The 17,741-nt window shown below is 39.0% G+C and overlaps 1 protein-coding gene across 1 annotated transcript in view; it reads left to right on the top strand.

Annotated features, from left to right (window-relative positions):
* The window catches only part of VPS35L (VPS35 endosomal protein sorting factor like), a gene marked incomplete in the record, with an annotated part of 223,044 nt that extends 213,655 nt beyond the window's left edge, over positions 1–9,389 (top strand). Inside the window, 1 exon segment of the mRNA XM_072419014.1 lies at positions 9,102–9,389. Coding sequence (XP_072275115.1) covers positions 9,102–9,200 — 99 coding nt within the window.
* Between the last annotated feature and the right edge of the window lie 8,352 nt (positions 9,390–17,741).

Here is a 17,741-nt window from a genome sequence, read left to right as displayed (position 1 = left end):
TACCACCAGTTTCAAACAAAACACCTGGCATTACCAGATGGGTTTTCAAGCACTTGAGCAGCCACCATGGTAATGACCTTCAGGACAGGGAAATGAACAATAAATTTAGGGCCCAATTTTCTAATTTTTAGCAAAGTCTCAGGTTGGCAGTGGATAGCCAGACAAGGTCCCCAGGCTTAAATTCAAGGCAAGACCTATCCTTGTCGGCTTCCCTTTTTGTCCCTGCCTTATTTATTGTAAAAATAAATTAAAAGGACTTAAAACAGAGATAGACAAGCAAATAGCTATTTCAGAATGGTAGTCTACATATCCTTCCTTAGGACACTTTCTTTTATTGAGCCAGGAAATGTGCTTGTACAAGTAACAAAATTAAAGCAAATAAATCAAATTTTAAAGCACAACTGGTACTTTCTACATTAACATTTCTACATAAATTGGTTAATTTACTGCTTGGTAAGAAGCTAAAGTCATGTGAAATATTTAGGACGCCCAATAAAATATTCTTTTTTTTTTTTTTATTAAGAAATGTTCACATATCGATGTCTAATCTTGTATTTATTTATGGAAAAGTGATTTATTTGCAGGCAAATAACACAAATGAAATCAAATTTTAACTCATTAAGCAAAACATAATAACAAAAATGTGTATTCTAACTGAAGAAAAAGTTAGGACGCTCTACCCTCTAAAAACTAATTTTACTCCCTTTGGCTGAAATAACTGCAGTGAGACGCTTCTTGTAACCATCTACCAGTTTTTGACATCGGTCTGAAGAAAGTTGGCCCTACTCCTCAATGCAGAACTCTTTCAGCTGTGGGATGTTGAAGGGGTTTCCTGCATGTACAGTTTCAAGTCACCCCACAGTATCTCAATAGGATTAAGATCTGAGCTTTAACTCGGCCACTCCAGGACTCTCCATTTTGTGGTTTCAGCCAGTCCTTGGTGGATTTACTGGTATGTTTTTGGTCATTCTCGTTTTGCAGGGTCCATTTCTGCTTCAGCTTTAATTGTCTTACAGATGGTACAAATATGTTACACCTCACCTCACAACTGTCAGGAGCACACCAAATTAAATGTCTGAGGTTTTACTAGGGCAAACTTCATTCAAAATGCTCAGTAACAATGATCTAATCATGTGTACCTGTGTGTGATTTGAGCCATTCTATGTGGGAATAAATGTGGACGTGTCCTAATGTATTCCTTACATTTTACAAAAAATGTGAAAAATCTTTTCTTCAGTTTTATTTGTTTAGTTATAATTTGGGAATCTCCCAGTTTTGTTAAAATTGAGAATACGTATCCATATTTCCAAGAATGTTGCAAAAAAACACAGGCTTTCATAGGGTGTCCTAGTTTTTTCACATAACTGTATTTGCATAAGCATAGATGAAGAGAAGACAGGGAGTTATAACCCCTTAGTAATTTAAGTTCACATTTAATGCCAAAATAGAAACATAATGCCAGCAATAAAAGGCGATGTGTATTATTTACTTGTGGGTCATAAAGTGTTGGCCTTTTCACAAATACTCCTTATATGGTTGGAGACAGAATAAAGCATGCAAAAACATCTTTAAAGGAGGGGAGATAAGATGAGGCTGGTACTGTGTACGTCATTTAGTACTGAATCAATAAAGAACAAAGATCAAATCAACATTTAGTAAATCCTAAAACAAACTGTAGTGCAAGCATAAGCTGCATAGTGCATAAAAATTTTAGAATTTTATAGATCCACTTAGGAATGGATTTTCTATTTTTCCTCATGTAGAAAAGGACCAATATAGAAAAACCTCATAGAGGTAAGACTTACACCCAGAGTGTAGTTGCAAAGTGATACAACAGTACCTGACAGCAAAGCTGGTAAATTGTTGTGTAAACATGGTAATACAACAGGATCACTTGCTTCTCAGTCTGATCTTGTCCTGCTTAGGGTATGCAGTTTTCCTCGTAGATTTCACGTCTGCAAGTCGTTAGATTTTAGGAGATGGTGAGTTCTTTTCTCAGCACTGGTAATCCTAGTACTGTATTTTTGGTGCAATGATTAAATGCCTTTATTCATATCTGTATCAATAACCTCCTGTAAAGTAGAGCATGCCCAATATGCATTTTATCTGAACTGTTGAAGTCAATGAACAGGAGATACACTGGGACATGTGAGACCAGAAAGTGCAGTATTCTGTCAGACAGAGCGTGAGTGCTGCAGCTCGACAGTGCACACAAGAGTAGGGTGCCTCAGGACAGTTTGGCAGGGACTGCTGTAGGAACCAACGGGTATTGTTACAGTGCTCCCCTTAAAGGCAACCTCAGGATGACATCAGGGTTTGATTTATTCGGGTGTGCCTGATGAAAAGCCCTTCTCAACCTGGTGGAATGAACATTACGAGAAGGCTCCCAGGAATTTTGGAGATAGCCCCCTGATCTCCTAGAGTCCAGGATGGCCTTCACTTTCTTTATTGCCTTCATCCACAACCAGAGGAAGGTGGCTGAGGGGATCTGCCAGCCAAGGGGTTCAATACCACCAGTTTCAAACAAAACACCTGGCATTACCAGATGGGTTTTCAAGCACTTGAGCAGCCACCATGGTAATGACCTTCAGGACAGGGAAATGAACAATAAATTTAGGGCCCAATTTTCTAATTTTTAGCAAAGTCTCAGGTTGGCAGTGGATAGCCAGACAAGGTCCCCAGGCTTAAATTCAAGGCAAGACCTATCCTTGTCGGCTTCCCTTTTTGTCCCTGCCTGTACCTGGGCAAGACAAGACTTAATTCGCTTTAAATTGTCTCAGATTAAAAGTGATTTGATTATTCCCTATTATTTCTTATGTGGCTCACATAGGGGCATGATGCGTCATATTTTCTGGTCGTGCCCATGGTTACCTGGGTTCTGGCAGGGAGTGAGGAAGGTGTGCCAAGATTTGGCACCAGATCAGCAGTGCTGCTGATCTGTGACAGTACCCCCCCCCCCCTCTTAGGGCCCCTCCTCAAAAAAAGATCCCCCCGGTTTCTTGGAAAATTGCTTATGAAAGTCCTTCACCAGCAGAGGGCCATGAAGGTCAGTGTGAGATACCCAAGAATGCTCCTCGGGACCAAAGCCTCTCCAAAGAACCAAATATTGTAATTTGCCCTGAACCAATCTGAAGTCAATGATGGACTTCAAATTCTTCTTCAGAGCCCACCTGGACAGGAGCAGGAGGAGGGGATTTTCGGGGATTTGTTGAGGATCAGGGGTTTTAAAAGAGACACATGAAAGGAGTTGGGAATCCGAAGACTGGGGGGCAGACGCAACTTGTAAGTCACCTGATTGAACTGGGATAAAACAGGGAAAGGACCAATAAAATGGGGGGCAAGTTTATAGGATGGGACCCTTAGATGTAGGTGTTTTGTGGAAAACCAGACCTTATCTCCCATCACAAATCTGGGGGCAGGGCTTTTCTTTTTGTCAGCCCACTTCTTGTGGCAAAGAGAGGCTTTGTGTAATGCCTTCTGCGCATCCTCCCAGACTTTGTGGAAGCTGGCTCTGACTTCTGCCGTGGCTGGGACCTCAGAACCAGGCAGGATAGGTGGAGGTACTCTGGGGTGACACCCATAAGTCATGAAGCCTGAAAACAGGCTGAAACCTGTAGATTCGCTCCAATTATCCTGCCTGGCAGATACATAGAAACAGAGAAATTGTTCCAGGCATTGATTGACTCTTTCCGTCTGGGCATTGGATTGTGGATGGTAAGCGGAGGAGAAATCCAGCTGAACCTCCAGTAGGCGACACAGGGCCCTCCAGAACCTCCAGAGATGTGAACTGTACTCCTTGATCCGAGACAATACTAGAGGGGAGACCAAGTAGACGGAATACTTCCTGAAGGAAAGTTTTGGCCAACACTGGAGCTGAAGGAAGTCCTTTCAAAGGAATGTTAGCTGGAGCAGCAGCAGCAAGTGCTGAGAGGAGAGTGGGGGCAACGCTGCCTAGCAGGGAGGTCTGGAGTTACTGCAGGCGAGATAATAAATCCTGCAGCACCTGTACAACTTGATTTGTTTGACCCTCCTGTTGTTCAATTTGTCACTCCAGGGCTTGCACAGAGCTGGGCAGAGGAATGTCAATGGGATCTATGGCCTCAGTAAATTGTCACGATAAAGACACTTGAACAGGAGGTGGACCCTCTGTTTAACCGAGGTGATATCAGAGGCGCAGAGTCTATGGTACCGCCCAGTGTTCACCAGAGCACTCTGGGCTTGGCTGCGAACGGCCACCTGTGCAGGTAGCATCTGACAGCAGGAGATAACTGAAGGCAAAGTACAAAATCGACAGGCAGATTCAAAACCGAAAAAAGGACCGGGTCAGGGCAGGCAGAGGAACAGGCACGGTCAAGACAAGCCAAGGTCAGGAACAAGAAAACAAGACTGGAATCCGAATGCTCATAGGAACCTCAGGTAGTAACACCTATTGCTGAGCCAGTAAGTGTCTGACTGAGCCCAGCATATATAGGGAGACTGACAGGCTAGCTGGGTGGAAAGAAGGACAGGTGAGAATCAATTAGCAAGAAGGGCTCAGCAACGCCAGTCCAGAGCCAGCAGAGTAGCTAAAGCAAGGTGGGGACAGCTGCTGCTTAACAAGATATTATCAGGAGGACAACAAGTACCAGATCAGCAGTGCTGCGTATCTGTGACAATAATGTTTCAGTAATCAGCTGAATATAAAAATATGCTGGGAAACAGACTGGGGTGCCAACAGGGTGTTCTAAATATTTTAACGAAAGTGATTAGGGAGGAGAGGGAGATGGGTTCCAGACAAAGGTTGTGAAGGGTTTTGACATGTTGACATGATTCACTGAGAAATCGGCAACATTTTTGATATTGATATCCTATATGTTGAAATATATGGGTGCTATTCCTTTTGTTTTTTGGCTTTGTTTTGTATGTTTGGTATATATATAACAGATCATTATTTCAATGATTGTATCACTGTGATTATTGTCGTTCTATTTTTGTTCTGAAAATATAACATTATTAAAAATGAAATGTTTTTTTTAAAAAAAGTGAGACCTGACAGGGCAATTTGGGAACTAAATAGGATGGAATCCATAGCTAGCAATGCTTATGCTATAAAGCCTTATCAGTTTGGCCCAACCCCCTGACCAATCAGAAAATACTCTCCTAATCATCCCTGGCTATTTAGCCAGCTCATACACCGCACTCAGCATTACTGCAACGTGTCTCCACTAATGCTGAGCCCCTAGTTCTGTTGAGCTATTTCCTGTACACCTGTTGCTTGATTCAGTGTCCAGCTCCTGCTTTAACCCTTTGTTGCCCCGTCTGTTGTTTCCAGCCTAATCCCTTGTACTGTTCCAGTGTTCCTGTCTTTCTGTGGATATTCCTGTATCACCTGTGCACTTCTGTTGCTTCCAGTGTCCCCAGTGTCACTGGTGTTTATTTCCCCAATCCCTGGTATTTAACCCCTGGCTTGTGACCTGACCTCTCTTGCTTGCTGCCTGCCCTTACCCCTGCCTTCCTTGACAATTCTTCTGCTTAGTGTTTTGGAATTGTGTATCTTCCTGCCCACCCTGGTGTGCCCAAGGACCGCAACCTGGCGTAACCCGCAGCACAGCATCCTCACCACTAGAGGCTCTGGTTGCTGCTTAGACTCTGCGCCTTGGCCCTTCTTAGGGCTCACACCACTTTTGTGCAAGCTGTAGCGCCCCCTAGTTGCCCTGTCTCTCAAAGCATGACACTGAGAGGTGGAGTGGACAGCATTATTGTATATATGTTCTGTGAAGCAGCTGAGTATCAACTGAGATATTGGCCCTGATTTACTAGCTCCAAGGCTGGAGAGAATACACTTTCATCAGTAAAGCCGGGGTATACAGAAAACCTGAAATGGATTTCCTAAAAGTCATTACTTATTTGTTAGCAAATGTTTTCAATTCTGGACCAGATCCATTCCAGGTTTGCTGGATCACCCAGCTTCACTGGTGAAAGTGTATTCTCTCCAGCCCTGGGGAACTTTAATAAATCAGGGCCTCTGTTAGGATGGGAAAGGAACTAAGTTAAACCCCAAGTTTTACCTCTCTCACACATGAATTGGGCACAAGTAGCACATGAGAGGAGACAAATGACTTGTAGTTCTGGGGAAGCATCCTGGCCACCAAAAGGTCTGCTGTATTAGAGTCTTGTCACGACAACCTTCTACAGTGGCAAGCCAGAGTGTCTTATGAACATAAATCTTCCCTTCAATTATCCAAAAGTCACCGGTTCTGGAGAGGTTGAGGCCTGGGTTGACTGGGTGGGTGTGCAAAGTTCTCTTGATCTTTTCCACCAGGTCAGAAAAAGTCTGGAGAGTACTGACTGAGCTAGTGGTTGAACTGGCACAGCAGGCAAGGTTTAACCACCTGGGCGTTTCACTGATGTCTGGATTTCTGTACCAAAAGCGGTACACTGTTTTTCATTAATTTTTTTTTTTTTAAATTGTAGACCTGTAACTCACAAAAATATGTCCGAACAAGGGTCTAGTAGATATCCTGAATATATTAATATTTGAAACACACAATCTTGAAAACACACATCAAAAAAAAAACTTTAATAATAAAATTAAAAACACAAAAATCAGCGTAAACAAGAATGCCTAAATAAATAAAAAAATACTGAAAATGCAATAATTCAGTATATTGTATAGTAATATATTTTTCTAAAACACCTCCCTAGTGTGGTAAATTTTTAAAAATTTACCACAAAAAAAGTCCAACGTCACATACCTATAGACAAAACCACATAAATATATTTTGTATTGGATCGGATACAGGACTTTGTATTGAATCCAATACAAAAATATTTGAATTTTCCCGCTTTGTATTGAGTCCAATACGAGCTCCGCCCGCACCGACGCTTGCAGCGACGTCACCGGTTCAGTTCAAGTTCAGCAATCTGCTTGAATAGTTCCTCAAGGGGTGAACTGTCTTCAGAAACTGACATAAATGGCTGTGATTTTCTGTCAGGATGTCTACAGGATCACCCAAGGTGTGGCGTCTAAGTGACACCAAGTCTTCACCAGGGCATCCGTCAAGGGGTGATGAGCCAATGGCCTAGAGGCCTTCAGGCTTTTTGCTTGCTGAATGTCCTGTATGGTATAGGCAGAAACAACCTACTTGTGCTTCCAGTGGTCAGAAATTAAACACTTCCATCCAAAGTAACACTTTTTGTCTAGAGAATGCATTGAAAACATTTTTTGCAAGAAAATATTGGCAAAACAACTTTTACCAAAAATAGATATATTTATTGTTTTACTTATGTGCTAGACTCTCTTCTTGGGTTACCTTCACTGCTACAGTTTTGTTCAGAATAATATCAGTGTGTAAATAAAAAAGTAATTAAAGCTCAAAATCCTTATAATAGATATGTCTATACAAATGCATTGGGAACACTGCACATTCTATTCCAAATCAAGACATGAAGAGAAATGTATCAAATCTGATGTATCCTACAGAATGTAAATATTTTTGCCTCTTCAGTTTAGGTTTGTTTTTTTATTTTTTTGTTTTTTTTTTTGTTTTTTTTTATTATTACTCATGTTATATTGTTTTTTTGCTTTCTGTGCGCTGGTGAGGCATGTTTGTCCTTCTGTTATCACTATTGTCGTTATTATTTTTAATATTGTTGTTAATATGCCATTTTCTTTTCTCTGAAAAACTCAATAAAAACATTGAAATACAGAAAGTAAATATTAGGCTGTTCAAAATAATAGCTGTGCGGACTTCAATTAGTGAGGCCATTTATTCTATGAAAAAAACAGGTGTCAATTACACCCCTTATTTAAAGAAGGTAGCAAATGTAAAATGGGTTGTTCCAGACAATGTTCAGAAGACCATTTTATTTTGAATAAAAAATTAATTGCAGAAAATGATATGCTGCTCAGCTAAAATTATGTAAAATGCTTTAAAATAGCAACCAAAACCTGAAAGATATGGCAGAAAATGTAAATCTGCAATTTGAATGGATAGAAGAATGGCAAAGACTCTGATCAGTCCCAGGAAGATCCAATGTCTAAAAGTTACCTGAGAGTACTGTTACAATTAGAAGATACCTTTGTGAAACCAATAACTCACTAACTGGCCTAAAGAGTAATGGTGCAACATTTTGTGAACTAATCAAAGCAAGATTGTTTTCTTTTTGGGTCCAGGGGCCACAGAAAGTTTGCCAGACAACCTCCAAACACTCAATTCAAGCCACTGTACAGTGTGAAGTCAGTGAAACTTTATTTAGTAAAACACTTTGCTATGATTCTGACCACAAATGATAACCTGATAAATGTTTTTTCAGTTTTTGCCATTTTCCCTACTTCTAGGTTCAGCCTCTCACTCATGCCTTAATCAGTGTTATAGGGTTTGCCTGTGGTGGATCATTGCTCACCACCTACAGCCCAACCACAGTTAGCAGACTTTGTCTGGCTTGCTTTTGGATTCACAGTCCAGGAGCATAAGCTTCAAGAGCTCTCTTTGACACACTGTTGTTCAGAAAAATAATGGGTCTAAAAGAGCAGGAATCCAGAAAACTGCATTAATACTCCCTTTTTTTTTTATTAAATTTAGAAGCAATAAAAAAGGATCAGCTTGTTTTACTTACCTATTTTGTGTATTCATTGGTTTTTAAAGATGAACATAGGTTTCTAAATAATATAGGATAATGTATAATCATCATTTACTTAAATTTTGTTAAAACCTATTTCCAACAAGCATTTTATTGTGTTGTGAGGGTTGTACAGGTTTGCATTGCATTGGCTACAGTTACACTTTAGAACTAAACATCAGCAAAACCTTTACATTTAGTTTGTGAAAGTGTTACAATCTGTTTTTATACTTGTGTTAGTTTTAAGCAGATTTCAGGACTCCATGTGCTGATTGACAACCACACTCTCCTTTTCCTACGTGATCACTGTACAGAAGGGAAGGAAAACTTTCAACTGTGGTCACAGACAAAAAAACCTGACACAAATTTTATCACTTTTCCACTCTCTTCTGAAGTTAAGCAAATGTTTTGCTTGTAGTTGGGCTGTAAGCCTTATTGTTAACTAATATTAAAAAAGTATTACTAGTAAATAACAATTTGCCTGAATTTATTTTTATTAGGTTAAAACCTTGGAATACATCAATAGAAGAAGCAAACAGTCTGAATCAAGCCATCTGAGTGAACTAGCAATGAGACTCCCTCTACAGTCGAGAACCTGATGATAAGTTGTGTATTGATCCCACAGATGTTACTTAAAATTTGTGCACCATATACTAACTAAATCATACTGAAAGAGTCAATAAACAAAATTTGGTCTAGTCTACAGAGTATTACTATGTCATCTAGGGTTTTGAAACCATATGCAAAACATATGAACATTTAATAAAGAAAAAACATTGTATATGAAAGTGTCTAGTTTTCATTTTACTACTTTTTTTTATTGGGTTTAAAGTACATATGTTACAAAGTAAGAAGGGTTCCTCACATATGGTCAAAACAATTATCTTAGGTTACCCATATCCCTAGAAACATGAACAAAGAACTTAAAGACAAAGGTAAGTTCTCACTTATAGGTGAGGTTGAAAGGAAGGGATTTAGGTGGTACGGATATAATTAAAATCCTTAGAAACTGTATTACACATTAACACAACCATGTAAAAAAAATAATGTACACATAACTTCATTAAGTTTTAAACATTGTATAATCCAGTAAGAGCGGTATGTACAATCACAACACATTTTACAGGTATCAGAGGGATATCGGTTTCTAAATTTATAGCATAAAAAGTATTCATAATCACAAGCCAGTATTCTTTGAGGGTTTTTCATACAAGTCAAATTATAATAAAGGGGTACATGAGTACTTTTTTATTTTATTTTATTTAACAATACTCTTGATATAAGCAGGTAAACAACAAGTAGTCCAGACACACATGGGGGACTGTACATGGGAGTAAAACAGATAGTGTTTCTCTGCTGGATAATGCTAATACCAGACATCATTCAAATAGACAGACAGTGGTGTCAAAATCACAGAGAGCACCAGTACCTGTCTGCCCACAGGCACCAAGAGATTGTGGGGACGATCAGTCTTCACCCTCTGATAAAGTTAAAGTCTCCACCCACCAGTTTATGGGGAATTGGATCCTTAGCAATCCAGCTGGCAACCTTCTGGAAGAATGAAACCGTAGGTGAATTGGTTTACAAAAAATATTGTAAAATGAGACAACCTTGTTTGGGAATTGGATAATAAATAACACAAATAATTCTTCCCTCCCTTCCTTTCTATGTTTTAGAAGTACAGTCACATTGCGGTCACTAGAGGGAGAACCATAAACCAGTTTCCACATTCTGTGAAAATCATTACATCCTAAGTGGGTCTCTTGCAACAGGGCTATATTGGTTCTCAGCCTCTTCAGATGACATAGGTTTATGCCTTAGGCATAGCCCTTTAATCCAGAAGATTACCCGCATATGTCATCATAACCAGGATATAACATACAGAATACTATTTCAGTTGACTGAAGCATGTCAGGTCGAATTTTCTCATATAGATTACATTGAGGAGAAAGGTGTTTCCAAGGCATAGAACAAATTAAATGAATGAATGGTAAAGAGATTGGACGTTTCTTTGCCCTAGAAGTGAAGTTGGTTTCGAATATAGTGGTTGTATGCCCTGACTGTGATGACACCATAGTCTCACTGTAGTGCCAGAACATAACAATGGTGCTCCAGTTGCAGGGAACCACAGGGGAAAGACAATGTGAAAACGAACGGGAACACAAACCAGTAGAGTGACTTTCCTTTTTTCCTTATAAGAAAAAAGAAGAAAAGGTGATCCTTGCCTGCAGAAATAACGCAACAACTTGTAGAAGGCTCACACCTCAATGGGAAACATATACCGTATTATCACAGACAGGCATATCCACGCTATATGGGCTGTAGATGAACCATTGGTCTGACCAGCATAATAGGGTAAACTTGACATTAGTGGACTATCCAATTATCTCCCTGATTAGACTGGTTAATGAAATGAAGGGTGGCCGGGTATGCTAAGGTAAATTGCAGCTTGTTGTGGTACAATGTAGAGCATACCTGCTGGACACTGTGGCCGAATAATCGGCAAAATATAAGCAGTGTAGCCCCTTCGTAGTGGATCTGGGGGAAGTCATATATTTTCGCAAGAGACCCAACCGATGTGCCCTTTTCACATTACAGCCCATGGGAAGACCCAACAATTGTGGCACATACCTCATGGAGTTGAGCAGGTTTGATGGATTTGAAGATCCCAATAATACATAGGTTATTCTTGCCTGACCTGTTTTCCAAGTCCTAAATTGTATCGGTCAGAGCCGCAGCGCAGTAAAGAAGTGTCCTAGTCGAGATGACATCATCCTCAACCACAGTGATCCTCTGCTCGGCTGCTTTGATCCACCGTGATTACTCAGATAACACTCTGTGATAACACAGATTCTTACACAAGGATTAAATTCCTCTGCCCACTGCTGTGTCAATTGCCTCCTGGAGTATGGGTTTCAGTAATTCAGCCACCCCATCTGCAATTGTGGCTGAGTCAAATGTGTCTCCACCACAGCTAATGCATCACTGTGGGGAGGAGAAGGCTGCTGCCAGCACTGCAGCCGCTGCAGTGGCCATCTTGGAAGCCTGGGCATGGGATTTATCTTTCTCGCCCATGGGAGTTGGAGGATGAGAAGCCACAGAGCACTCAATGTACCAATCCATCCAGGTTCTTGGAAACAGTGGTGGTCTCAGGGGCGATCTGCCGCAAGAAAATGCAGAATTTTTACTTTGATATCCCAGAGGTAAGCGGGAGCCTCGTAGCTGTGCTTTTAGCTCAAGAGAAGCTAGAACCGGAAGTCTTCAACAGAATATTTTTAGGTTGTAGGCCAAATTTTATTTTTGTCTACCAGTTTGTTACTCCCTTGCCTATTTTAGAAAATAATGTGTTTTTTTTTTTTTTTTTTTTTTTTACTATGGGCTCTATTTATAAAATAGAAAATCTGACATCCCCTCAAATATCCCCTTGTGGGAATCAGTTACTGCCTTTAGAACACATGGGCCTGGAAGATTCCCAAAAAGGAATGCTCGTGGGAATGCCTGATTCGACTTGCTCCTACATTCTGCTCCTTTAAAAGAACACTCAAAAGCCATCTTTTCAAACATGCCTACCCGTCTTCTGTCTCTTAAAATCCTCACTACTCCCCACCATTCCATACCCCTCCTTCTATTATGTTATACTTCTACCACCTCCTAGATTGTAAGCTCTTCTGGGCAGAGTCCTTTCCTCCTCCTGTGTCACTGGCTGTCATTTGCAACCCCTATTTAATGAACAGTGCTGTGTAATATGTTGGCACTATATAAATCCTAAAAGAAGGAAGTAAAAACATATTTCTTATTTGTAGGGATTTTTTCGTGGCAAATACAAATATACCAAAACAGTGGTGCGTAATATGTTAGAGCAATATTATTATTTTTTTTATTATTAATAATAATAATAATAATCCTCTGTTTTTTTTTTAATATGGGGGGTTGTATAAATAGCCGATGCTAGTACCAGTTCCTGCAGGTTGACCCTGGCATGTTGTTCTAATATGGTAATAGTAGTAAGGTTAGGCTTGCTGTTACAAAAAGGTTTATAAAATGTATTTGATATGATTAATCCTTTCCAAGTCTCTTCATATTCTGAACTTTTGTGTAAAATGTGTAGTTGATTTCTATCTAGTATCACGTCCTAAGAGCCATATAATCATTAGCAGGTAAAAGACAAGGTTGAATTGTGTTACTTTACCACCTAGGCAATGGATTATAATGATTATTTTTTTGCCTTGAATACATATAAATTATTGAGTCTACAATTGCTCGATGAAAGTTAGCTTTCTTAACCTTGGTGACCATGTGCTTGTCCTTGTTTCTACAGTGGTGAGTAAGTTCCTACCCATATAGTAAGGATAGCTGAATCCCTGTCAGCATCCCAAAAATAGGAGCTTATACGGATGTGTTTTCTGCATTTTCCTGGTTGCATGAACTCCATTAAACCAGACAATGTTACAGAGCCCCATGTACATGTCAGACTAAAACCTTATCGTATAATAAAGGCCCCTAGGCAGGACCTGAGCATGGGGTGATTGAGAGAACAAAATGCGAGTGGAATTCATGCACTCCTAATATGGAGAAATTAATGTAATTGTATATCAAAAGTATAATTCTGTACACAGATTGTTTTATGTCTTTAATGTTAAAAATTTGTGTTTATTTGGTATTTTATTTTATTCTTGTTTGTCAAAATTTCTTTGAAAAACCTCAATAAAAAGTGGAAAGTGGAGCAGCTCTATTGTCCTGTTTCCCAAGCCTGATGTGTGGTTCCATCACATCTGAAGTGAGTACTGGGGTGCTTTGTTATCATTTTTTATTGTACTGCCTTGCATAGAATAATCCTACTTAGACAGTTTAGACAGTAACATGTAAGACAAAAGGCTCAAAAAATGCAGGCCATGTTGTGTAGCCTATGGTGTTCTACATCAATTCCAACAGCAGGGCTGGCAACACAGCACCCAATTTTGCCATGTACCGGCACATGTACAGCCTACACCGCTCTTCCACCCCCAGCAGCTCTGCCTCCTACCAGCACACCAGCTGAGAACAGTGGATCAGAACTTACCTTATGGACATAGTTGATCCAAAGGAAGGCGAAAAAGATCATCTGGTCCAAGCATTATCCATCCTTCCAATCATCATCAATGATTCATGATCATCCAATGATTATCCAATCATCCAATCATTATCATCCAAATATCATTCAATCAACACCCAATAATTATCATCTATTCATCATGCATTTTCCAATCATTAGTATCCAATGAACATCAGTTTGTTAGATTGTTCCACCTGAAAGAAAAGCCCCAATGGATAATCAAAGAGGAGTGGACTCCTATTTGCCCAGCCTGTGATTACATATCATGTGTCTGTGGGAGGAAGAGAAGAAGAGGAGGTAGGGAAAGCTCATTTTAAAAACGCAACTTTTTTTTGTTCTAAAAACATAGTTTAAAAGATTAGGACTTATATCTCTATAAATGATTCCTAGGCTAACATATAATCACTAGTTTAAAAAAAAAAAAAATAGCAATATCGTTTAGTATCATACTAGGTTAGGGATGGTGGTAAAGTGTCCCACCCAAAGCATTTCGCCTGTACCAGGCTTTCTTAGGGGTAAGGGGAGACCTTAGAATTTATAACAATATACAATATTAACAATCCATATATATTCATTGAACGTTAGACATAAGTTTACAATGAATCAATAAAGGAGAAGAGCCCATTTCACTTACGATATTGTCAGATGCTCCCCCTCCAAGGGGCGGTTCTTGGTGTTTAAATGAATCTCTCCTATCCTCTGGCGATTTTGGGACTCAATTGGAACAAGAGATATTGGCTTTCTTTGAAAGGAATGAAGCGTCTGTCTCTAGCCCCCGGAATGTATGGGAAGCCCATAAATGCTATGTACGAGGTCTGTTAATTCAGCAAGGCCATAAGATTAAAAAAGACCGCCAACAGCTGCTGAAGCAGCTGCTTCAAGACCTGTACGTTCTGGAGACTAGGCATAAACGTGGCCACTCAATGTTCTCTCAAGTTGCTAGATATGTCTATTTCTGTAAAATTGTATGCCTTTTCACGCTTTTATTTGCTTTTGCCATCTGTATACACTGGTTTGAGTTCTGTAATTGTCTGTTTTTATTGGTTGCTAATAAAAAAATAAATAATAAAAAAAAAAAAAAATAAAGGAGAAGAAACCAAACAAAACTTACTTAGTAATATTGCTGGGGCTTTTTACCGCATTAAGGGCCTTGTGATACCGAATTGCTACTTGTAAGTAATTTGATAGTGAGACCGATATCAGTTTGGATGTACTGTGGTTTGGGGAGAGTAGAATGCAGAGCATGGGTAAGTATGAATGACTATTTTAATAGAAAAGTGTGTGAGCACAACTGATATTTATAATGTGGTTTTACTTATGTATTATATAGGTAGCTAGTAGGGATACTGTAACTTGAAAGAGGATAGTGTTAATAAAGATAATGTAGCAGGTATTACAAGGACATTGATTTACTAAATAATTTACTAAATAATTTTTGGTGGTACTTCTACATATAAAATATATATTGAAGATGTTATGATGTAATTATCAAATTAGGCCACAAGATGGCGCCAAAATGGCGTTAATTACTGGTGTTTCCAGTGTGACTTCTAGATAAACAATATACGGTATATATAGAATGTTGTAATGTTATTATAAATTAGGCCACAGGATGGCCCCAAAATAGCGTTACCTACTTGTGTTTCCAGATATCCGAGTGGAGTGAATGGTGTGTTAGCAGCTTGAATTGTTTATTCCAGGACCTTCATATGCACAGTGGTTATGACATCTCTGTTTGTCTTTAACCACCTGGGCGTTACACTGATGTCTAGATTTCTGTACCAAAAGCGGTACACAGTTTTTCATGAATTTTTTTTTAATTGTAGACCTGTAACTTACAGAAATATGTCCGAACAAGGGTCTAGTAAATATCATGAATATAAAAAAAGTTTGAAACACACAATCATGTAAAAAAAAAAAAAATTACTTTTAATAAAATTAAATAAATAACACAAAAATCAGCTTAAACAAGAATACATAAACAAATCAAAAATACTGAAAATTCAATAATTCAGTATACTGTATAGTACTATATTTTTCTAAAACACCTCCCTAGTGTGGTAAATTTTAAAACAGAGTCCGTCACATACCTATAGACAAAACCACATAAATATATTTGGTATTATTTTGTATTGGATTGGATACAGGACTTTGTATTGAATCTAATAGAAAATATTTTAAATTCCCGCTACGACCCTGTCGACGGGCGCATGCACTAACATCATCAGAAATCGCAGAGGAACGCGTACGCGACTGTCGGGTGTTCTAATTCTTTCCGAACTTCCGTACTTTCATGCAAAAAGTATTACATTTTTTGCATGGAAATTTATTTTAGATTGTAGGCTATAATTCACCGAATTACTCAATAATTACTTATAATTCACTGAATTACCGCATAACTTAGCGAAACATGTCCAAAATTTTATAAATTTAATAATAACATTTTTTTTATAAAACATAAAAAAAATCTTTAAAAAAAAAATATTATATGATGTAATGTAACTGTATAGTAGCTTATATATTATATATATAATACAATTATATATAAATTATATAAAGATTTCTTTGTATTGGACTCAATACAGCTTTTTTGTATTGAGTTCAATGCAGTTATTTGAATTTCCCGCCCTGCCTCCCGCCCGCACCGCGCATGCAGTGACGTCACCGGGAAACCCCCGGAGATCGTCACTGCACATGCCGGGAGAAGACAGAAGAGGACAGACGTGTCCGGAGGAGCTGCGGGGACAAGGTAAGTGTTTTTTTCAGTTGTAATCCGATTGTCATACAATGTTGTATTACAATCAGATTGCAGTGTCACGATTGTTTATATTTTTAGCTACCCCGACCTTGGTTCGGGGTAAACGATAGTAGCAAGTTTACTTACCCCGAACAGATCACCATCTACAGGAGGAGGTTGTTGATCCACTGCAGAGAAGCCTGGAGGAGACTACAGGTAATTTGGTTTGTGTGTGTGTTCAGCCTTCCAAAAGATAAGTAATAACCTTAGATCTTTCTATAATATATCTATATATATAAGATTTGTTATTTTTTCTTGGCAGAGGTTTCTGGTGCAGCCCTCCTTTGGGAATGTGTAAGCGTAATATGTAAAAAAAAATTTTGCCTGTGACAAATATTGGGGACTTTAGATATGTGAAGACTTGTCACCACATTCATTCATTTTGATGTGATATGTCATGTGCCTTTGTAGAACATCCATGTCTGCTGGTTTCTGGTTCTGAAGAGTTTTCACGGGCTGCATCCACTGTGGAGGTAGACAAGAAATGGTCAATTAGTGTTTATTTTGGGATGTGTTGGGGGAATGAACCTTTCCCAATGAGTTCCATTTGTGTTGTTTTTGTTTAGGGTCCCTCAGGTGGATATTTACCATAAGAAGAAGGGGAGACAGCTGAGGTTTCCGTAAGCAACCCATGTTTAATGTTTAGGATTCAGAATAAATGTGTCTAACATTTTGTCTAACATTTGTTGATGTTCCAATGTCAGGATGCTGTCTGCATAATGTTGATATTGTAGTAATTTTTTATTTTCCCTTTATTGTCAACCCAGTGTGGGTGGCCAGCTTCTAAGCCTCTCTCAGAGGCTGGTTGGCCATTTTGATAGAGTAGTGGAGTCAAGGATGTCTGCCCCAAGTTCAAATAATTTGGAACTAGTCCTTTTGCTACAACATGAGAATATATCTAGGTATACTATTACTAAGAAGCTTCCGTTTGACATCCCACTAAGCTTAATCCTAGTTAAACCGTTGTAAAAACAATAATTGTGCTCCTAGATGTAAACTCTGTTTATCCAGTTTTAGTGTAGCATTAGTAAGTGCCAGACATACATACATACAATCCTGGGGAAAAATGTAAGCACTGTTGCACTGGGTCAGACAATGCAACACATGTGGATTTATTTTGTTGATACGGAGAAAAAAAAAATGGATAAATACAAAACACTGGAATATCTATGTGACACAGTAGAATGATGTGCCTTCAGCAAAATCAGGATTGTGGTCTCAGCTGTCCAGAGGACATTTTACCAGAAGGCT

The sequence above is a fragment of the Pyxicephalus adspersus genome, chromosome 7 (assembly GCF_032062135.1).
Source record: "Pyxicephalus adspersus chromosome 7, UCB_Pads_2.0, whole genome shotgun sequence".
Lineage (NCBI taxonomy): Eukaryota > Metazoa > Chordata > Amphibia > Anura > Pyxicephalidae > Pyxicephalus > Pyxicephalus adspersus.
The sequence above is the reverse complement of the archived record's forward strand: the minus strand, read 5'-3'. Positions and strand labels throughout refer to the sequence as shown.